This window comes from Octopus sinensis, linkage group LG16 (genome assembly GCF_006345805.1).
Source record: "Octopus sinensis linkage group LG16, ASM634580v1, whole genome shotgun sequence".
NCBI classification, from domain to species: domain Eukaryota; kingdom Metazoa; phylum Mollusca; class Cephalopoda; order Octopoda; family Octopodidae; genus Octopus; species Octopus sinensis.
Genome location: NC_043012.1, coordinates 56,456,804 through 56,481,679, shown reverse-complemented (window position 1 = coordinate 56,481,679; position 24,876 = coordinate 56,456,804). Strand labels below are relative to the sequence as shown.

The 24,876-nt window shown below is 36.0% G+C and overlaps 1 protein-coding gene across 7 annotated transcripts in view; it reads left to right on the top strand.

The window, feature by feature from the left end:
• LOC115220382 (anoctamin-4) overlaps positions 1-21,548 on the top strand; it is a 120,399-nt gene extending 98,851 nt beyond the window's left edge. For all 7 annotated transcript variants that reach the window (XM_036510165.1, XM_036510161.1, XM_036510160.1 and 4 more), the window contains 8 exons: positions 850-904; positions 2,567-2,667; positions 8,064-8,197; positions 10,260-10,412; positions 12,421-12,473; positions 15,441-15,622; positions 18,776-18,881; positions 20,488-21,548. In XM_036510165.1, the coding sequence (XP_036366058.1) occupies positions 850-904; positions 2,567-2,667; positions 8,064-8,197; positions 10,260-10,412; positions 12,421-12,473; positions 15,441-15,622; positions 18,776-18,881; positions 20,488-20,727 (1,024 nt within the window). In that variant the 3' untranslated portion in view covers positions 20,728-21,548. The remainder of the gene's footprint in view (positions 1-849; positions 905-2,566; positions 2,668-8,063; positions 8,198-10,259; positions 10,413-12,420; positions 12,474-15,440; positions 15,623-18,775; positions 18,882-20,487) is intronic.
• Positions 21,549-24,876: the final 3,328 nt, after the last annotated feature.

The window sequence follows — 24,876 nt, the reverse complement described above, 5'->3', positions numbered from 1 at the left end:
GTGACTATTATATTTACCCCTTATCATCACCATAATAATAATAATAATGAAATTATTGTGTATGGTGTTAAGGTACACTACAACTCATCAAAGGTGCATTTATAGTATATAGAATTATGTACAAATGCCAGGAAAGCGAACAGTGTATGAGTTATGATATACATGAGTGCATGCGTACAGAGGTGGGGGGATATCAGGTGTAGTGTTGGCGAATTTCAGGAAGCATGGAGGTTTTAAAAGATGCAATATAACATTATTTAATATAGAGTGTGGAAGGACTTAATTCCTTGAACACAAATTCCTAGATGACCTAACATTTATTCCTAATAGATAGATACACCAAAGTAATGAGAATAAAATGTTCATCTAAGAAATACTATGAAATGACTGCTGTAAATTTAAGTCAAAACACATCCATCCATAAATCCTTCCTTCTATTTGTCTCTATTTTAAACTACATAGTTGAAAATATATTTAAAGTAAAAAAAAATTTTAATGAGTTCTATGTTCTATGTGCACAACTTTGTAGTTTGTAATCTTTATGTCAAAATTTTCTTTCTTAAATTTCTACAATATATATATATATATAGTTGAAATTTACAGAAAAAAAAAAGATGAAGACAGGTGTATGAACAACAAGCAAGTGTATTAGTTTGACACTCAGGGAAAGTGAGAAAGTCTTTTACATTTCGAGCATACGCCTTTCAACAGAAAGGAATATGAAGAAATAAACAGAGTGAGAATAAAAAAAGCATGCGGATTTAGTGATATTTGTATTTGCAGCTGATAATCTTTAATAGCTATTTTTCTGCAGTAAGACTTACAACAATTTTTCTGTTTGTATTCAAGATTTGTAGGGAGACCAGGAAAATATAATACTATTTTTGGTGCGCGTCAGGAAGAGGTAAAATAAATTGAAATTTTTTTTTTTTTTAGTCTTCAGCACATTCTTTTTTTCCTCTGATTGATTGAAAAATATTCTTCTCCTGAATAACTTCTACTTCTAGACACTTTCTGTATATATGCTGTTATCATTTGTGACTACTGTGCCTAAGACTATTCTAGTATCCTATTGATACAGCTCATTGTTTGTCTCGCATTCTTTTATCTTAGATCTTATGTGAGTTAGCTTGCATGCACAATTTCTTCTCTTCCTCACTACTGTTTTAGCATGTTTCACCTCTATAAAATAAGGATAAATAGTTTTGAAGGACATAATAAATACATTCAAATATATCTGAGTTGTAAGCAAAATGTACTTTTAATTATCTTAACTTTAAAAAGTGGGATTAAAATCTTTTTTTAATTTGAATTAAAAAAATACTCACCGTGAAGAAACCAATGCAGTGGGTCAGCTTTAACCCTCTATACTCCAAAACATAAATGGAGTTTCCTTTTTATTTGTATTAGATATTTTAGTGTACAATAACTAATTACATTAACAGCTCTTTCCAGTCCCTTACAACTTACAACTCTACCCAATTCTTTTGTGGCTGTTATTAAGCAAACTTTTTGTCAAGGCAACAGCTGATTGAAACACCATTTAATTAACATTCCAATGGTAGCCATACTATTGTAAGATCAATACTTTTGGTACCACAACACTTGAACAGCTGTGACCGCTTCTGACAATATGATATAAAACTGTTCATTTTTTTAGTGTTCATATCTAAATAAAATAATTTTTTGTTAAGTTACATTCCTAGTACTTAAGTTACATTCCTAATGAAAATAAGTTATTCTTACTAAATTCCTCCAGATTTCAAAATTAATTGAAACACAAAAATATCCATATTGCCATCATTTTACATCTTCTTTCCATATTGGCATGTGTTGGACAGGTTGTCCCATTTCATACTGTATTTTCCAGCATATGAGCTGACAGAGTATGTAGTGTAAACATTCAAACATTGGTCAGCATCTTTCCAAATCCTGTTGCATTTTACATTGAAGCTTTGCTCCTCCAAAATCATTTTAGTATACAAGTTGACCTAACTTGGCTTAAATTTTTGCCTGAAGTATTTGACTTGTATGCCAAAAAGTATGGCATTCAAAGTTACTTCTTCCACAAAAAACAACAACAAAAAAAAACACACACAGACATACACACACACTGAGAGACAAATAGAGAAAAGAGTTAGAGAATCATGCTTCACTCAAGCATTCTGTTTTTGGCAGGGCATCTCCAACTGGAAGCCCTTTCTTATACCAACCACTTTACAAAGTCCACTGGGTGTATTTTATTATGGCACCAGCACTAGAGTGGTTGACATGGCCTCAGCCAGACCAAAGGATCCATTCAAACCTTTAATCTTATTATACTAGAAATATAGCCACAAAAGAGTTAACGTCTAAAATATACATGACCCTCTCCATCTCAATAATTGTAAGAAGTATGTTGAGGGAGATCTGGTTACTACATCAAGTGGGCAAAAGAACTACATAAAACCCTAATCTTGTTTCCTTAATCTATGTTACGTGCTCTTATTTTCTCTCCCAATCATTCCATTTAAGCAAAATCTAATAAAATAAGGATTTCTTTTTATTTCCTTATATCTGCTGCTAGTGTGAACCAGGAGGCTGTCTGATTGAGCTTTGTATCCAGCTTGGTATCATCATGACTGGAAAACAACTTCTACAAAACAACTTAGTAGAAATTCTCATTCCGTAAGTGTTGGAAACTTTATTTAAACAACACAATATACTTGAAAAAAAAAAACTACTTTAGGTTTTTAGACTTAAATAAACTAGCTTCATCTTTTAATTATGAATTTTGAATTTTCTTTTATATACTCTGCAACAATTGCTTATAATTTCTTGAGTAACTTCACAAATCTTTATACGAGCAATGTTTGTCCATCTTATATGTCTTTTATTATTTTATTTTATCTTTGTCTTTTGTTATTTTTTCTAAGGTTCTAAAGATGCTATATTTTTAATCTCTCTCTCTCTCTCTCCACTTCTCTCTCTATTATACATGAAAAGATTTTGCCTGTTGTCTTTGTGTTGCATAATTCACATTCTATTTATATGCTTTATCTCTACAAATGTCTTTTCTTATTTATAGATCTATTTCTTTTCTAGTTTTCGGTTGAGCAATGTCTGTTGTGCTTGTTCTAAAGTCCTCAGTAATAGTACAGTTCCCATTAATCATTAATAGCTAGCTGTCATTGTTGTTACTGCTGCTGTTTCTGTTGCTGCTGCTGCTACTACTGCGATTGTTGGTGTTAGCCTCAGGTAAACTATAATCAAGAAAACTCATCTCAGTAGTCAGTCCACATAGACTAGTTACTCCTGTTGCTGTTGTGAGGGTTGAGATTGAACCTAGCCCTAACCCAACCTAGGTCAACTGTAACTCAGTCTTTTGTGGCGTTTTCTGGAAATTTAAGAATTGAAAGAGAAAAAACTGAAATTCTCATGCCAGCTAAACAGTCTCTTAAATTGATCTTAAATTGATTTGTTTCTTTATTCAGAAAATCACATCATTAACTCAACTCTTAATTGTTTGAGCTTTGGACTCTTCAGTTAGTTCAGAGGTTTCCTACAAGTAAATCACTCTACCATTTAACATCTATAAGGGAAAGGAAAAGTTCATGATACCAATAGAGTACCACCTTCTCCCATTATAATTATTTTCTGTCTTAACCCTTTAGTATTTAAACCGGCCATATCCGGCCAAAAATATTCTACCTGTTTTATGTTCAAACTGGCCAGATCTGGTTTCTCACACCAACCCTACAATATCGTTTTAAAAGTTAACAGCTACTTCATCAAAAATCTCATAGCTACAAGATAATGCATGATTAATTCAAAACAATGTGGATGAAGAAGCATTAATTTTGGCAGAATAATGCAAACACTAAAGGGTTAAGGATCTGGATGGTGAAAGAAGCTCACGACTGGATGCTATTCAATAATCGTTTATTGTGATTCCCGATCTTGTGTCCCGTTCTAAGTGTCCATCTTTATGGCAGCGCATGGCGTGTCATCTCCACTCATGTGAAGTACATTACCTCTGGAGAATAACGTATGTAGTTAGAGCAGGTTAGAGTCCGCTGTAGCTGCCTGCTTCGTAGCGTCCCTCAGTGTAAGCAAGCTGGAGAAGACTAAGAGGTTGACCGTCTTTCATACCTGCTTAAATAGCCGTTGTCGAGGAGAGCCTCGTTGTGTCACCCATGGCAACGGTTGTACGCAAGACTCGCTCTTGTCTCGGACAAGATAATGGCTGCCAGTGAGATCTTGTACAAAATGGTGCTGGCTACTTGTGCCACGCTACACATCTTTAAACCCAAGTCAAAGGTCATCATCATCATCACTTAACATCTGTCATCCTCTTGGCATGGGTTGGATGGCTTACCAGGGTTGGCAAGCTGAGGGTCTGCACCAAACTCCAGTTTGATTTAGCATGGTTTCTATGGCTGGATGCCATTCCTAATGCCAACCACTCTGAGAATGCAATGGGTGCATTTATGTGCCACCAGTTTGTTTGCCAGTTGTATGACACAAGTATCTGCTACAGCTACAATCTGTAACTTTATTCAGATTTTACAATAATTAAATAACTGTTGATATGTAACACAGGGATTATTCAAAATCTGATGAGAAATAATTGTGGTGGAGTAAAAAAAGAACAAAGAAAAACAATATTCTTTTCTTTTCTACTCTAGGCACAAGGCCTGAATTTTGGGGGGAGGGAGGCAGTCAATTAGATTGACTCCAGTATGCAACTGGTACCTTAATTTATCAACCCCAAAAAGATGAAAGGCAAAGTCAACCTCAGTGGAATTTGAACTCAGAACATGAAGATAGACAAAATACTGCTAAGCATTTTGCCTGGCATGCTAACGATTCTGCCAGCTCACAATGACCAATAATGTTTTAATTACTTTGGCAAATGTGGAAAATAGACTTGGCTGTGTGGTTAAGAAGCATGCTTTGTCACCAAAATGTCTCTGGTTCAGTCTTGCTGTGTGACAACTTGGGCAAGTGTCTTCTACTATAACCCTACACTGACCAATGTCTTGTGAGTGAATTTGATATGTGGAACCCCATGTATTATGTGTGTTGGTGTTCGTGTATGACCTTATTCCACTACTTGAAACCAATGTTGGTTTGTTTATATCCTTATAGCATAACAGTTTAGCAAAAGAGACCAATGGAGTAAGTACCAGACTTTAAAAAAATGTACTGGGGTCAATTTTTTCAACTAAAATCCTTCAAGGTGGCTGCAGTCTAATAAATAGGACAAGTAAAGGATAAAAGAAACAACTTCAGGTCTGTTTCAGTCTTATTACAACCTCACCAGCAAAATATAAGCGTTACCATATTTGTTGAAGTGGTGGTGAGAGAAAAAGAAAATATAGGAGGAAAAAGGAAGGAAAATTCACAGTGACAATGCTCTTCTCAATACGTGTGATGTACGTGTTAAAACAGTCTTTAGCACTTCTTGTATGGATGATAAGCCAGAGATCATCCTCAAATAATTTTCATTTCTTTTTTTAGTCATTCCAAGTGCCCCTACAATCACTAGTATTGTAACCATCTTGAGATGCCACATTTTTTTTTATTTCAATCAGCAAATCTTTATATTTTCTGAGCTTATCAAATTCTTTTGCTGAGATATTATGATCACAATGTATGCTCATGTCAATCAGTAAACAGACTTTATTGGTTTTGGTCTTTCACAACAATATCTGGTTTATTAGCTTTGATGGTCCCAAAGAATCATTACATTTTCTCCTTCAGTTACAGCCTCAGGGTGGTGTTTGTACCATTTGTCAGCAGTTTTGATTTTATTTATTATTATTATTATTATTATTATTATTACAATTAATTTCAGTTCTTACATTATATTTACTTACTCACACATGAGGCTACAGTAAAAGAAACTTTTTTGTTTGACTGTAAATTAGGGAATCGCAAAGCAAGTTTATTAACCACACAGCCATGCCTGCATCTATTTAGTCTCATCCTTCTGCAGTCTGAGTTCAACTTCCTTTTAAATTTGTTCTTCCTTTCAGCCATCTACTGTTGACTTTTCCTTTTATTACCTCCGCCTTAGCGAAGGCAAAGGTATTGTTTTCAGTTGTGTTTGTTAGTTTGTCCAGGGACAAGATATCTCAAGAACTGCTTGATGGATTTGAAAGAAACTTCCAGGCATGTTTGGCCTCATAACTGACACACACTGATTAGATTTTGGGATTGACAAGGATTTTGGACTATTTTTCCTGTTTTTTTTACTTAATTTTGGAGAGTGATCAGGTTCATTTTTAGCATTCTCATTTGTGAGAGCAGTTGAGCTTATTTCAGATATTCTCATTTTAAAAATAATCTCTGGCTAATTGTTGAGAGGACGTTGGTGTTTGCCTTGACGGAGGTTTGTGCTCTCTGAGTGCTCTTGTTTCTTTTGGATCTCTTACGATAAGATGTTTCTGCATGCGTGGATTGTGTTATGGTTTGCTATGGAGTTGATACAAATCGAATGAACACAGATTCTATTGAGATTTTAAATGCAAAAATATTTATTCTTATCAATGACTAAATGTTGTTACTAGTAATGACAAGAACTGTCTTCCACACGTACAGGCTTATCCTTTCAGGTGCTGATGCCACTTGGAAAGCACCCATGCTGGTGCTGTGTTAATGCGCCCATACCCGTGCTATGTAAACACACCCATGTCAGTGGCACGTAAAAAGCACCCAGCACACTCTGTTAACTGATTGGCATTAGGAACGGCATCTAGCCATAGAACCCATTCCACAACAGACAGTTGGAATCTGGACAGCTACCTGCTATCCAGCTCCATGTCAAACCATCCAACCCATGCCAACGTGGAAAGAGGACGTTAAACAATGATGGTGATGTGACAAATATAATTTGAAGTTTGTTTGAAATTTCATTATTGGTTCAGATATAACATGATGTGTTTCTTGGCATTAGCTCGTTAAGCTGTGTTGCTGCCATCACCACCATTATTGTCATTGTTGTTGTCTTTGACCATTGTCTTGATGCTACAAACACTTCTCTTGTCAGATTTCTAGTTCTCTGGTGCTGTCTAGTGGCTAAAATGTGCTGAATATACAGCCAATGTCTTTTACAGGAAAAGCACATCAAAGATGAAATTGTTTAATTAGATTCTGTTCCACTGGAAATTTAAATGGTTAATGTTTTGAAGATATCAGCAATATTTAAACAAATTATGTTCATGTTCTGTTGTTGTTTTTGTATCAGATACGGTGACCTGGGTTCAGTTTCAAGGTGTTTTGCTACTGCCAAATATTCCTGCTACAGATCTATAAAACCAGAACATGGCATATTATGACCAATTGAGTGAATCAATTTTTTCCCCCCATCTCTTGCTCTCTCTGCCTATCAAGCTATCTCTATATATACATACCGTAAATCCTCGAGTATAGTCCGCCCTTGAGTATAATACACAGGGGATTTTTAGGGGGCTGTGCCTCTGAAAATCTCAAACCTTGTGTATAATACACACCCCTTCTCTAACTTGAGTTAAGGAGGTCTATATAACGTCCTTGGTTTGTAAAAATGTATACAGTTACATCCTTTATTATTGTTGTATATGTAACATAATGCAAATGTGTATCTTTTTTGTGCATTTTGTTTGCAGAAAATAAAGAAATAACAGTAATAACGTTTAATAAATGTTGCTTATTGCAAGTTATGGATGATTCTTTTATGACTTCATTGCTTTCAGGCTTAGCTTAAGGTATTTTCGCACCTGACATCATAAAATGCGTCTAAATAAACATTGCCAGACAGCAAATAGAGACTCGGACATTGCTTAGAAAATATTTTTAATTTTTAACCTCGTGTATAATACGCACTAGGGATTTTGACATTTAAATTTTGGGGAAAAAATGTGGATTATACACGAGGATTTACGGTACATGTATATATACATACAAATATCTATTTCTTTGTTTATCTATCTATTTAGTCTTACTATGTCTCTTACTGTGTCTCTTAAAAACTTGTATCTTTTGTGTGAATGTATCATTATGACTGAGAACATGAGATAACATGAGTTCATAATTTCCAGGAAATTATGGAAATATTGCATGAAACGATGGAAAGAAGCTGCCAAGAAGAAACTACCAAATACTCCTTGGGAGAAAGATCTCCTTCTGACTGATGTTGATACCACAACTCTGTTTTATGAATATTTAGAAATGAGTGAGTATAAATATTTTGCTTTTGTTTTGTTTTCAATGGTAATCATCATCATCATCATCATCGGTTAACGTCTGCTTTCCATGCTAGCATGGGTTGGACGATTTGACTGAGGACTGGCGAACCAGATGGCTGCACCAGGCTCCAATCTGATCTGGCAGAGTTTCTACAGCTGGATGCCCTTCCTAACACCAACCACTCCAAGAGTGTAGTGGGTGCTTTTACGTGCCACCGGCATGAGGGCCAGTCAGGCAGTACTGGCAACGGCCACACTCAAGTGATGTTTTTTTACATGCCACCTGCACAAGTGCCAAAATTGTTATTTAGTTATAATTATTTTTCATTTACTGACAGTTATATCCAAGCATGGAAGCAGATGTGGCTGTATGGTAAGAAGTTTGCTTCCCAACCACATAGTTACAGGTTCAGTCCCACTGTGTGGCACCTTGGTCAAGCGTCTTCTACAATAGCCTCAGGTTGCCCAAAGTCTTGTGGGTGGATTTGGTTCATAGAAACTGAAAGAAGCTCATATATATGTGTATATGTTTGTGTTTTTGTGCATGTGTTTGCCCCCACCCCACCCCCGTCATTTGACAACCAGCGTTGGTGTGTTTACATCCCCGTAACTTAACAGTTCAGCAAAAGAGACCAATGGGATAAGTACCAGGCTTTAGAAAAAATATGTACCGGGGTCGATTCGTTTGACTATACTTCTTTATATATAGCTTTCATGAAACATCATCCCATATAGATATAAATAAATATTAATTATATTTTAAAAACCCAAACAAGGCAAGTTATAAAAATATACAGGTTGATAGTTTTACCTAGTATTTAAATATTTCAGGATTAGGCTCCCTTCCCCAGGAAATCTTTGAACAGAGCAGGTCAGCAAATAACTTTTTTCCAAAGATTTCCTGAAGAAGTGGATCCTAACCCTGAAATAATGAAAGACCAGGTAAAATTACCAACCTGTATTATTCATATAACTTGCCTTGTTTTGGCTTTAAAATATATACAATTAAAAACAGACCCTGTTGGTGATGGTGAAACATAAAAAGCACCCAGTACACTCTGTAAAGTGGTTGGTGTTTAGAAGGGCATCCAGCTGTAGAAAACAAGCCAAAACACAAGACTGGAACTTGGTGCAACTCTCAGCTTGCCAGCTCTAAGCCAACCATTCAACCCATGCCAGCATGGAAAACGGACGTTAAATGACGATGATGGTAATAATATATTTGTGAGTGTGTAAGTCCTTATCTTGAGTAACAGAGCATTGAATTGGCAGATTTATTAGAACCTTTGACAGAATGCTTTACAATAGTTGTTCTGTCTCTCTACATTCTAAGATCAAATCCCACCAAGATCAACCTTGTTCTTCTTTCCTCTAGATGTCAATAAAGTAAACTACAAGTTAAGTGCCTCTTATATAATTTGACCATTTTCATCTCCCAAATTTCAAGCCTTTTACCTCCTGTGTTAGAAACAATTATTTTACAAATAGTTTTCCATGATAGCATCAGATGGATTGTGTCCCTTTATGGTACACATACTTTTGGAATGATTGTCTATAGCTTGATGCCCTTGTATTTATGTTGTGTGAAATAAATACTGCACCTGTAAAGTAGGAGTGAAACCTGTTTTGCTCAGCCATACATACTAAGTCACACAGAGTTATTTGTTTATATGACTTGGACTAAATATCACATAATCAGAAGTCAGTCTTCTTCCACTTAAATAAGAGAATCAAAAGTCCTTCCCAAGCTATAGACTTATAAGGATGATTTCTTGGATTCCCCTCTGGATGAAATGCTGGTCTGATACAGAACTACTCATTTTTATCAGCTGAGTGTATTGGAAGAATGTGAAAGTAAGTGTTTTGCTCAAGAACATAATGCATCGCCCAGTCCAGGAATTGAAACCACAATCATACAATCATGAGTGCAACACCCCAACCACTAAGCCACACACCTCACCTGGATCACCTAACATATTTATACAAATTTAATTAATTTTAGCAATAAATATGTGAGATTTTAATTATACTCTATGCTTTCTATTTCAGTTCTTCAATTTGGGTTTCTAACCCTATTTGTAGCTGCTTTCCCCATGGGTCCATTGTTCTGTTTAATCAACAATATAATAGAAATCAGAGCTGATGCCAATAAGTTTGTTACTACAATAAAACGACCAACTCCACAAATTGCAACCAATATTGGTGAGTGTTTCAATTTTCTGATAATCTTTTTGCTTTTGAATATATATAACCTGATCAAGTAGACCCACAATAGAAAGCATTTCTGTCCGTCTATTTAAGGATACATAACCCTTTTGGTACTATATGTGTTGAAATACACTGCCTTTATTTCAATTAATTCTGAAAAGAATGAAGAACTTATTAAAATAACATTGCCATAATTAAGGTGAAATATAGAACATGAATTAATAAGAACTTGTGATGGAAGTTTTTAAATATAGATTACTTTAAAACAGGGTGTTAATGTCATAGAACCAAGGTGACCTCAAGCAATTTGGTATCAAAAGAGTTAAGACTTCATTATCTAATACTTCATTTTGTTATTTACGATGACAAAAATGAAAGAAGAAAAGAGCGAAAGAATTTTGTGTTGAAAGAAAGTTATGGTTTGATACAAAGCAATTGTTTCTACTTAAATTCAGATTTGTTTTAAATTATCTTACCTTTCCTTTTAAACATAAATCTTTGTTTTGTAAGCCTAAAACTTGGTCTTCCTAAATGTTTCGTATACTCTTGTTTTCTTAATACATGTGACACAAAGAATAACAAGAAAGCTGAACTGAAGACCAAGTATATATACTTGTATATATGCATTTTTTTCTTTCTTTTTCACAAAGAAGATATCTAACTTTTATTTGTTTCAATCATTGGCTGCAGCCATGCTGGGGCACTGCCTTGAAGGGTTTAGTTAAACAACTCAACCCCAGTACTTCACTTTTTCTAAGCCTGGTACTTATTATATCAGTTTCTTTTTGTCAAACTGCTAAGTTATGGGGCCATAAACAAACCAACATCAATTGTCAAATGATGTGGGGAGGACATACACAAAGACGCACACAAGCATACATGCATATACATACAACAGGCTGTTTTCAGTTTCCATCTTCCAAATCCATTTATAAGGCTTTGGTTGGCTTGGTGCTATAGTAGAAGACATTTGCCCAAGGTGCCATGCTGTGGGACTGAACCTGAAACCAAGGACTTGTGCTTATAATAGAAAGGATTATTATGTTATTTTTAAGGTGGCAAGCTGACAGAATCTTTAGCAGGTTGGATGAAATGCTTAGCAGTTTATCACCTGTTGCTGTGTTCTAAGATCAAATTCTGCTGAGATCGACTTAGCCTTTCAAATTAAGTACCAGTGAAACACTAAGGTTGATGTAATCAACCAGCTCCCTTCCACCAAATTTTAGGTCTTGTGCCTTTAGTAGAAAGGATTATTATTATTTTTAAGGCGGCAAGCTGGCAGAATCATTAGTACACTGAGTGAAATGCTTAACAGTATTTCTTCTGTCTTCATGTTCTGGGTTCAAATCCCGCCAAGGTTGACTTTGCCTTTCACCCTTTTGGAGTCAATAAATTAAGTACCAGTGGACCACTGGGGTCGATGTGCCTTTAGTAGAAAAGATTATTAAGGCAGTGAGCTGGCAGAATCATTAGCAATCTGGACAAAATGCTTAGCGGCATTTTGCCCAGTTTCACATTCTGAGTCCAAATGCCACTCAGATTGACTTTGCCTTTCATCTTTTCGGGGTCAATAAAATAAGTACCAGTCAAGTTCTGGGGTCAATGTAATCAACTTCCTCCTTCCCCCAAAATTACTCGTCTTGTGCCAAAATTTTAAATCATCATCATCATCATCATCATCATTGCGGCAAACTGGCAGAATCATTAGCATGCTGGGCAAAATGCTTAGTGGTATTTCATCCATCTTTATGTTCTGAGTTCAAATTCCACCAAAGTCGACTTTGCCTTTCATCCTTTCGGGGTTGATAAAATAAGTACCAGTTGAGTACTGGGGTCGATGTAATCAACTAGTCCCCTCCCACCAAATTTCAGGCCTTGTGCCTATAGTAGAAAAGATTGTTGTTGTTGTTGTTGTTTAGTCTACACTACAAGTAGACTACAGTGAGATTATATGCATATTCATACAAATTCATTTATTCAATGTTGTTTCCTTAATTTATAGGGATATGGTACAGTGTACTTTATGGTATCTCAAGAATTGCAATTTTATCAAATGTAAGTTGTTTTTATATATTTAATATTTTTTTTAATAAATTATATATTTTGACAAATAAACAAAGACTAAATAGGTTGAAGAGGATGTGATTTCCTTCTAGCGCTGGTACCATGATAAAATGTACCCAGTAGACTCAGCTAAGGGGTTCATGTTATGAATAGCATCCAGGTACAGAAGCCATGCTGAAATGGAAAGTACAAGGAAATTGGGGTTGTGATCTTCCATTTCATTTACGAGGTGATAACTCCAAATAAGAACTGATAGGAACTGTGACTATCTGACTAACCTATGCCAACCTGAAAAATGGAAATAAAGTGAGGATGATGATGACATGAAAGGTGCTGGTGACGATAGTGATGATAATATTATAAACTTTTGACATCTTGCAATGAACTTGTTAGGAAAGTAAACTGGCCTGCAATCTTGTGTTGAGACTAAAATAATTACATAGTAGCAGGGCTTAGATTTGAAACCGCATCAGCTTAGTAATGAGAAATAGGTCACGATTACATGATGCATCTGAAATATGATTGGACAGAATTCTGGCCAAGTCACCTCATATGCCGGTTCTCATTACTAAGCCGATGTGGTTTTCAAATCTGAGCCCTGCTACAACATCATGGTAGAGTTTTCGAGCTATTAAAATATACATATGCATTGTTATATGCAATTTGACTTTATATAGGCACAGGAGTGGCTGTGTGGTATGTAGCTTGCTTACGAACCACATGGTTCCGGGTTCAGACCCACTGCATGGCACCTTGGGCAAGTGTCTTCTACTATAGCCTCGGGCTGACCAAAGCCTTGTGAGTGGATTTGGTAGATGGAAACTGAAAGAAGCCCATTGTATATATGTATATATCATCATCATCATCATCATTTAACGTCCGCTTTCCATGCTAGCATGGGTTGGACGGTTCAACTGGGGTCTGGGGAGCCCGAAGGCTGCACCAAGCCAGTCAGATCTGGCAGCGTTTTTACAGCTGGATGCCCTTCCTAACGCCAACCACTCCAAGAGTGTAGTGGGTGATTTTATGTGCCACCGACACAGGTACCAGATGAGGCTGGCGAACGGCCACGCTCGGATGGTGTTTTTTTTTTGTGCCACCGACACAGGTGCCAGACGAGGCTGGCAGACGGCCACGCTCGGATGGTGTTTTTATGTGCCACCGACACAGGTGCCAGATGAGGCTGGCGAACGGCCACGATCAGATGGTGTTTGTTACGTGCCCACAGCACGGAGGCCAGTCGATGCGGTACTGGCTACGGCCATGTTCGGATGGTTTTCTTGTGTGCCACCGGCACTGGTACTACAAACATACAAATTCCATTGATGTTCATCTATTTTAATTTGTTTTGATTTGATTTGATTTTCACTTGCCTCAACAGGTCTTCACAAGTGTCACAAGAAGGAAGGTATGCACAGGTGGACTGACTACGTCCCAGGTAGGGCCCACGGGTTATGGCCTGACTAGTCTTGCCGGGTCTTCGGATGGTGTTTTTATGTGCCACCGACACAGGTGCCAGATGAGGCTGGCGAACAGCCACGATCAGATGGTGTTTGTTACATGCCCACAGCACGGAGGCCAGTCGATGCGGTACTGGCTACGGCCACGTTCGGATGGTTTTCTTGTGTGCTACCGGCACTGGTACCACAAAGATACAAATTCCATTGATGTTCATCTATTTTGATTTGTTTTGATTTTGTGTGTATATGTTTGTGTGTCTGTGTTTGTCCCCCCAACATTGCTTGACAACCGATGCTGGTGTGTTTATGTTCCCGTAACTTAGCAATTTGGCAAAAGAGACTGATAGAATAAGTACTAGGATTACAAAGAATAAGTCCTGGGGTCAATTTGCTCGACTAAAGGCAGTACCCCAGCATGGCCACAGTCAAATGACTGAAACAAGTAAGAGAATATATATATATATAAGGATGACAAAGGAATAAACAATTATGTTATGAACTTCATTAGCATACAGTTGTTTCTGCTATGATGCAATGCACTCATAGTTGAAGGCAAAGGTTGACTTTGCATTTTATTCTCTATTCTTTTCTACTCTAAGCACAAGGACTGAAATTTTGTGGGAGGGAGCCAGTCGATTAAATTGACCCCAGTATGCAACTGGTACTTAATTTATCAACCCCGAAGGATGAAAGGCTAAGTTGACTTCAGCGGACAGACAAAATACCACTCTAATTGACCAGCCCCTTCTTGCAAAATTTCAGGCTTTGTGCCTATAGCAGAAAGGATTATTTACTTCTTTCAGTCATTGGGTTGTGGCCATTCTGGATCACTACTTTGAATGGGTTTAGTCAATCAAATCAAATTCAGTACTAGTTTGTTTCTTTCTTTCTTGAGCCAGGCACTTATTCTATTTGTCTCTTTTATGCTGAAGTGTTAAGCTATAGGGTCATAAACAAACCAACACTAGTTAGCACGTAGGGAGACACATACACTCATAAACACTCACATTCACACAGACACACACACACACACAAGCACAGACAAATGCTTACATCACGACATATACAAACACACATACACGCAATCACACACATAAGAACAAACACACGCATGAACACACACACACACATGCACAATATCATGGGCTTTTACACAGATTGTCCACCAAATTCGCTCACAAAATTCTGTTTGATTTGGGTTACCTAAGGTGCCAAACTGTTGGGACTGAACCTGAAGCTATATGGTTTGCAAAGCAGTTTTCTGAACCACACCACTGTGGTATTTATATCTGCTGAATCCTTTCTTTCTTTCTTTCTTTCTTTCTTTCTTTCTTTCTTTCTTTCTTTCTTTCTTCCTTCCTTCCTTCCTTCCTTCCTTCCTTCCTTCCTTCCTTCCTTCCTTCCTTTCTTTCTTTCTTTCTTTCTTTCTTTCTTTCTTTCTTTATTTCTTTATTTCTTTCTTTCTTTATTTATTTATTTATCTTTGTTTCATTTCCAGGCATTCATCATATGTGTGACATCAGATTTTATACCTCAGTTAGTTTACAAAATTGGCTACAGTTTAGATGATAACCTCAGTGGTTATGTGGAGAATTCCCTGGCCTATTTCAACACCAGTGACTTTGAACAGAATCACCGTCCTCTCAGTATGCCAAACGAAACACTGGTAGAGATTTGTCGGTAAGTTTCTCTTTATTCCCTCATTCTTTCACCCATCTCTCTTTATCAAACAAAGATGCCCTTTGATACAACTTGCTGCATCATTTTTACACTAGTGTACACAAACAGGCATGTGGCTGTGTGGTAAGAAGCTTGCTTCCCAACCACATGGTTCCGGGTTCTGTCCCACTGCATGGCACCTTGGGCAGGTGTCTTCTACTATAGCCTCAGGCCGGCCAAAGCTTTGTGATTGGATCTGGTAGACAGAAACTGAAAAAAAGCTTGTCATATATATATATATATGTATATGTATATATTTTGTGTGTATGTCTGTGTTTGTCCCCCCACCATCGCTTGACAACCGATGTTGGTATGTTTATGTCCCCATAATTTAGTGGTTCAACACAAGAGACTAATAGAATAAGTACTAGGCTTACAAAGAATAAGTCCTGGGGTCAATTTCTTCAACTAAAAACCCTTTAACGCAGTGCTCCAGCATGGGCGCAATCAAATGCCTGAAACAAGTAAAAGAATAAAGAAACAATGCATGTGCACATGCATGTACACTTCATTTTTAGTGTTATTTCTTCAACTGGATACTCTTACTTATACCAATCATTTTATAAAGCAATCTTAGGACATTTTATCATAGCACCAGCATTAGAGAAGTTATCATTTCCCCAGGAAGACTAAAGTGTCCTTTCTACTATATATATTGTTTATGTTCATATGCTATACATTTAAAGAGCACTGGGTGCATTCTGTTGTGATACTAATACTAGACAGGTTACATCATTCCCTGCAAGACTTGAGAGTATTTTTTAGTTTATGCTGTCTCTGTTCAAGTGGGTGAATAGAAGAAAGGATGATAACCAAGTGTGTTAATGAAGAGTGTGTGTATGATTGTGATGCAGATGAGAAGGACAAGTTGAAAGGAGCAAGACTGGTAGGGGAAGGAGTAATGGAACTTAGGCAGTGATGCTATGTGTTGGTTGTTGGTAAGGAGGTTGAATAGGAAATGAGTTCAACTTGTGTGATGAGATAGCAATAAAACTGAGTGATAGTAAAAGAAAAAAAGTGTTGGATAGATGGAAATAGAGAGGGTGATGTTATGTGAACGTGGTAGATGCCAGTGAGGAGTGACATGTGGGAGAGAGAGCGGTAGCAGTAAGAAAGGGTAATGGTAGATAGTACTGAATATGAACAGATCCATTGCTATCCCTTGTTATTTAGGCATCATGACGGAAAAGAGGTAGAATTATGAAGGATAATGATGGAGAGGATTGAAAGAGAAAGAGTGAGTGATAAATGGCAGGGTAAAGGAGAGGGGAAAATAATAGACAAGATATATATATCTTTTATCTTTTACTTGTTTCAGTCGTTTGACTGTGGCCATGCTGGAGCACGTCCTTGAAGGGTTTTAGTCAAACAAATTGACCCCCAGGACTTCTTTTTAAATCTAGTACTTATTCTATTAGCCTCTTTTTGCCAAACCACTAAGTTACAGGGACATGAACTCAGCAACACTGGTTGTCAAGTAGTGGCAGAGATGGGGGGGGGGCACAAACAGATACAAAGACACACCAGCATAAATATATATATGTATGTATACACACACACACACACATATATGTATCATCATCATCATTTAGCGTCCGTTCTCCATGCTAGCATGGGTTGGACGGTTCAACTGGGGTCTGTGAAGCTGGAAGGCTTCATCAGGCCCAGTCAGATCTGGCAGTGTTTCTACGGCTGGATGCCCTTCCTAACGCCAACCACTCCGTGAGTGTAGTGGGTGCTTTTTACGTGCCACCCGCACAAGATATATATATATATATATAAATATATATATACAACAGGCTTCGTTCATATTTCATCTGCCAAATCCACTCACAAGGCTTTGGCCGGCCCAAAGCTATAGTAGAAGACACCTGCCCAGTGTGCCATGCGGTGGGACTGAACCCAGAATCATGTGGATGGGAGACAAGCTTCTTACCACTCAGCCACACCTATGCCTTATATATATATAATGTGTGTGTGTGTATATATATATATATATAATATAGAGAGAGAGAGAGAGAGACTAACCCATGCCTACATGGAGAGTGGGCATTACATGATGATGAAATAATATTTCTAAAATGGTTTTGAGGGATATATAATCCTAGCAGATACCATGTTTGCTTTTATCAGTTGTCAATGCTGTCTAGCCACAGTGAATGTTGATGAAACTCAAGTTAGTTAAAATTAACTACACTCGGTTAATAAGGATACTATATAAATTTATTTTGTATATATATGTGTGTGTGTGTGTATCATCATTTAACGTCTGTTTTCCATGCTGGCATGAGTAAGGTGGTTTGACTGAGACTGATAAGCTGGAGGGCTATACCAGATTCCAATCTCATTTCGTATTGTTTTTATGACTGGATGCCCTTCTTAATGCCAACCATTCCAAGAGTGTAATGGGGCCTTTTACGTGCCACTGGCATGGGTGCCAGTTACATGACACCAACATCAGACACGACTATGATTTCATCTGGTTTGAGGGGTCTTCTTGAGTATGGCATATCGCCAAAGGTCTCAGTGACTTATCATTTCCTCCATGAGGCCCCATGTTTAAAGGGTGCTTTTAACATGACATTAGCACAGGTACCAGTTATGTGACACTGGCATCAGCCGTATCTGGGATTTCACTTGGCTTCACAGGTCTTCTCAAGCATGGCATATCACCAAAGGTCTTGGTCACTGTGAGGCCTAACATTCAAAGATCATGTTTCACCATCTCATCTCCTGTCTTCCTGGGTCTACCCGTTCCACAGGCTCCCTGTAGAGGGAACCTGTGGAAGGGATGTATTATCCCAACATTCACCACTGCCATCTTAATGACTATTTTGCCATGCTTGCACCAGTGTGTAGGTCTTCTCCAGCATGAGCATCACATAATCTCTTTCCCCTCAACTGACCAGCACGCTGAATGAAATACTTGGCGGTGTTTCACTCGCCACTATGTTCTGAGTTCAAATTCTGCCAAGGTTGACTTTGCCTTTCATCCTTTCGGGGTTGATAAATTAAGTACCAGTGACACACAGGGGTTGATGTAATTGATTAGTTTCCTCCCCCAAAATTTCAGTAGAAAGGATTATTATCAAGTGTTCTGTTTATTTTTCACAGCTACCGGGATTATCGAAATCCACCTTGGGCTGAGAATAAATATGAATATTCTGAGAAATTCTGGCATATCTTTGCGGCAAGGATGGCTTTTGTTGTTGTTTTTGAGGTTTGTAAAATATTATCATTTACCATCAAACATATTATTATATATTACCTTCTTATTATAAAATGCTACCATGTAAAGTAGTGGTGGAATTTCTGGTTTAAGTATCCCATATAACTCCACTTAACTTTCTTTATTTTTGGGAATTTTCAGAAAATTTTTATGGATTTGTGTTGTACACATGGGAATTCATACAATTATTCAAAAACATGTTTTCTTTTAATTTCTTTTGCCCCACTCCTTACCTAAGTCCTAAAATTTCCATTCTTGGATTTTTTTTTAACATCAGAATTTAAAATACAGACACTCCAAATTTTTTTGCTTCTATCCTTTAATTAGAGGCATCATAATTTCATTAAATGTGTTTATGGGGAGAAAAATTTTGAAAAACATATCAGATTGATGAGGAAACAAGGAAGGTATCAGGTGGTCGTGAGATGTGTTAAAAATAACAGCTAAATCTCGCTTAACTTACACAAATTCTTTTGTTGTATAATCATATGAATTCCCATGTGTAGAATACAAATTCACAAAAATTTTCTGAAAATTACAAAAAATAAAAATTAGTTATGAGGGGTTATATGGTGTGCTTAGTCCTTCAGCATTTAAACCAGCCATACCTGACCCAAACATTTTATCTGTTTTATGTTCAAACCAGTGAGATATGATCTTTAATACCTACTCTACAATATCATTCTAAAGATGCAACAATCACATTACTGAGCTCTGAAAGATATGAGGTTATGCATGGTTAATTCAAAACGATGTGAATAAATAAGCATTACACTTGACAAAATTCTGGATGCTAAAAAATTCCACACCAAGAAGACTGAGGGTGTCTTGGCATCACTTACCAAGTCCTTTGTGAGCCGCTCTCCAGTTATCTATTTGAGGCTTTATATAGCTATGGTGCAGCCTCGCCTGGAATTTGCATCACCGGTCTGGAAGCCCTATCTTGCCCAGGATATTAATTGTCTGGAAACCGTTCAGCGATGTGCAACCAAGAGAATACCCTCCATCAGGCATTTGTCATATTCTGAACGCCTTACTTCCCTGGGCATGGATACATTGAAACCCATAAAATTATTAACCATCTTACTAACAATAACTCTGAGCACCTTTTCAAACTCCACCTGCATAACACCCATGGACATGTTTACAAAGTCAGAAAACAGCACAGCTCCCATGACTTTCGGAAACTTTTTTTCATGCTAAGAGTTGCTGAAGTATGGAACAAACTGCTGGTATCAGTTGTTTGTTGTCAGAGCACTTCATCCTTCAAAACTTCCATGCTTCCTGAGATTCGCCAACACTACACCTGATTTTCTCCCCTCCATACACACGCAAGCATGTATCTGACTCATACACTGTTCACTTCCCAGACATTTGTACATTACTGCATATGCTTTATATGCACTTTTGACAAGTTGTGATGCACCTGAGCACTGTATACAATAATTTCATTATTATTATTATTATTATAAAATATTAATATTCTATTGGATACCTGTCTGAAAAGCCATGAGTAATAAATGATGTCCAGTTTTGTAGTTTTATTCATTGGGAGTTTTCTGATATTTTCATGTTTCTGTTTTTCCCTTTTCTTCAGAATTTCGTCGTCGTTTTTACAAGTATAATTGCATGGTTGATTCCTGATGTTTCAAGTAAAACAAAAGAACTCATTCGCCAAGAAGCTTACATTACCCAGAAGATTATCATGAATGAAGAGCTGAAACGTGCACGAGAAGAAGCACGATCAGTAAATAATTACAAACCAGATCAGCCGCCATCTGAAGGAGTCAGTAGGCGTAAACCAAATTTTTTCCCAACTGCAGACGAAACTGCCTAATTAATAATTGTATTACTGCAAGGCATAAATGGTTGTACAACATATTGAAATGTTTTTATAATATCTGTAACTTATTGTTTGTTTATATTTTTTATTATTTTATTGTGCAATTTATTTTGTGTTTTTGTTTAACATTTTCTTTATTTTATCACCCCGTGTTTTACCTTTTTTTTTTCACAAGAAGATCTTTGCTCATAATAATGTTCAGGTTTTGTATCATCTGAAACTTTAGCAAAAAATTGTTTTTTTCTCTCTTATTTAATCATGATTTTTTTAATTTAAAAAAAAAAACAACCTTTTTCAGTGAGAATTGTCAAATGTAAAATTTATTTTGGACATTTGTTTTTGTTATCATTTTTATATTCTCATTTATTTTTAATCAGTATACAAAAAAATGAAAGAAACTAAAGATTGAATCTCATGTTGAAACAAACAAAATTATTATTTTGATCCAAAACAATCATTTCTACTTAAATTTTATAATGCATTCTCTTCAAATTGGTTTTAAATATTCTTACCTTGTTTCAAACAAAAATTCTGGTTTTGTAAACATAAGAACATGTTGCTCTTTTTTTTATAGCAATATTATGTAAACATAAAAATGTATGTTTTTTTTTTTTAGAAAGACAATATCAGCATTCTTGACTAGTAATAAAATTTAATTCATTATAAAAGACAGAATTGGTCAAGTGTCTGACCTGTCATTCTCCTAAGGTACAATAAGTACTAGTCAAAGTTCTTGGGTCAAACTAATAGCCTATACCTTTCCAAAAAATTTATAGCAACGTGCCAATTCTAATAGAAGAAAAATTTTCATTATTATTATTTTTTTTTTTTTATTGCTTCCAAGATAAAATTAGTGCTGTAAGACTAACTTACCTTTCAGTATTTAGATATTTTTCTGCATATTCTGAGTTACAATCTTGCCATGATAACTTTGTTTCTTTTTTCCATCTTTCTGGATTTGTTGTAAGTATCACTCAGATACTGCAGTTCATGGTACTGACTCTTATTCCAACTCCCTATATTTTGGGCCTAGAGCCTACATTAGAAATTATTATTATTGTTATAGCTGGCAAAATTATTACTGCGCCACACAAAACACTTAGTAGTATTTCTTCCAGCTCTTTACATTCTGAGATCATATGCCACTAGGGTCAATAAAATGACTATCAGTTGTTGGCCTTGTGCCAAAATTAGAAAGAATTATTATTATCTTAATTAATCAAGATTTAAAAATTATATCAAAAGTTTCCTTTCTGAGAACAAGAATTATGTACACCTTGGAGAGCATTCATACAAGTGTTCAAGGTTAACAAGGATGTTCAGAATTATTTTGTCTTTTCATATCATCTTCAGTGCTGTGGGCCCATGTGGCCAATTAAAGAAATCTTTATTATTTTGTGATGAGCTGGAGAGTCATTAGCACATTGGACAAAATGCTTAATGGCATTTCTTCTGGCTTTACATTCTGAGTTCAAATGCTACCGAGGTAGACTTTGCCTTTCATCCTTTCATGGTTGATAAAATAAAATACCAGTTGAGTACTGGGGTGAATGTAATTGACTTACTCCTTTACCCTAAAATTGCTGGCCTTGTGTCAACATTTCAAAACATTATTATTATTATTGTGAATTGGCAGAATTGTTAGAGCAGCGAACAAAATGCCTTACAATACTTTGGTTGTAATTTTTTTATGTTCTGAGTTCAAACCCTTTAGAGGTCAAGTTTACCTTTCATTCATTGAGGATTGATGAACTCTAATACCAGTCAAGCATAGAGTTGATGGTATTGACCAATCTTCTCCCCTCAAAATTACTGGCTTTTTGCTTAAATAAAAACAAAATAATGTCGTTATCATCAAGGCAATGAGCTGGCCGAATCATTAACGTACAAGTAAAACATCTTGATGTTCTGAGTTTCAATTCTGCCTAGGTCAACTTTGCCTTTTAGCCTATTATTGGGTAAGGTTGTTGAGCTGGCAGAATAGCTACCGTGCTGGGCAAAATGCTTAACAGCAATTCATCTGTCTTTACATTCTGAGTTCAAATTCCACCTGGGTCAACTTTGCCTCTCATCCTTTCAGGGGTCAATAAAATAAATACCAGTTAAGTACTGGGGTTGATGGAGTTGACTTACCCCTTCCTCCAAAATTACTGGCCTTGTGCCAAAATTTGAAACCATCATTATTATTATTGCAATATTTTTCAATATTTACATTATATATATTTGTATAAAACATTTTTCTTTGTTTTCTGTTTTTGTCAGAAAATTGAATCTTGTTGCTTTTTTCATATTTTGTAACAGTAAAATTCATAATAAAATTAGTTTTTTTTTAAAGAAAACTCAAATTTAATCAGTACTTCAGTATGATTACAGCCCACAGGCGACAACCAGTAAAAGATTATTATTAATTATTATTAATTAATTTTTAATCTCTATTTTTTACCTTTTGTTTTTATTATATTAATGACTTTTAATTTATGATATACTTCCAGTAGCTGAGAGCATCTAGCTACTGGCAATGTGGTCATTAGCTCAATTTGTGTTAGACACTGCTGAACAAGGCAGATAACTCTACATGTCTGAGCCTGTTTGGCTGATAAACAGCTTCCACTCCTGACTTTTGTTTGAGTGGTTTACAATTTAAGGAACATATGACTGCAAGAAATACTCTAACAATATGCAAGTGTTTAAATTTGCAAATTTCATACAAACACTGGAAAAGGATTAATGAGATTGTAAAGATATACTTATGTGCTATACATGTGTCTGTGTTTATGTATGCACGTATGCATGCATATGTGTGTATATCTATCTGTATGCATAAACATGTATAGAATTATATATCGGTGTTCTTCCATATACACAAATATGTGCGTATGTGTGTGTGTGTGTGTCTATAAGATAGTGTTTCGGATCATTACACAGTAGATAAAAAGAAAATCATTTCTTATACACGATCTTCCTCAGTTAAGACATTTCAATATATATATATATATGTATATATATATATATAGACACACACACACACACACACACACACACACATACATACATATATACATACACGTGTGGATATATATGTGTGTGTATATATATATATATATATATATATGACTACCATGTTTTTAGATAAAATTTTGTTTCAATTTGGTTGCTATAAGTTTGCAATTTTTATAAAATTGAAAATATCCTTAGGGCACAGAATGATTGAAATTTGTTTACTGATGTGTATATTGATCGGTGCACCAAATATATTTACTTTGATTCAATAATTTAAGAGAATTTTTACTGATAATTAACTCCAGTCAGCAAGAACAATTAAGTGCCTCTAAATTATGAATCGGTAGATTTTTGAAGAGTGTAGTGCTGGTATGTGTCAGGTTTGACAGAGTAAAATGAAAACTTTGGCAGGCATTGTATATATTGGAATACATCATGTAATGTCTTTCATTAATTAAAATGACAAGATGGTCTGGTTTGAGAAAAATTGTCTTTCCTTCTTTAAAATGACATGTTGATATGATCAGAGGAAAGTTTGACTGTTGCTTCTAGCAGATTGTGTGACCACATAACAGCTCCCTCATTGGATCATTTTATGTGTCTCTTAAGAGAGTGGATTATGATTTGATGTAAATTGGTGTCATGTGTAATTATAACTCAATGATATAAGCAATGAAAAGTCGATAAAATAAAGTGTTCTGTTCACTTGCATGTATGAGGTACATAACTGTCTGTGCATACATACCGTAAATCGTCGAGTATAGTCCACCCTTGAGTATAATACGCAGGGGATTTTTAGGGAGCTGTAACTCTGAAAAACCTAAACCTTGTGTATAATACGCACCCCTTCTCTAACTTGAGTCAAGGAGGTCTATATAACGTCCTTGATTTGTAAGACTATTTTTTTTCTCTCCTTGTTTTTTTCTGTGTCCCTTTCTGTAGAAGAGCGCAGGCTCGAAACATAAAAGACTTTTTCTATTCCTGAGCGTTATACTAATACATCTGTTTGTTTTGTACACCACTTGTCTTCGTCTTTTGTTTTTTTTGGTAAACTCTCCCTACGGTAACATCCTTTATTATTATTGTATATATAACAATGCAAACATGTAGCTTTTTTGTGCATTTTGTTTGCAGAAAATAAAG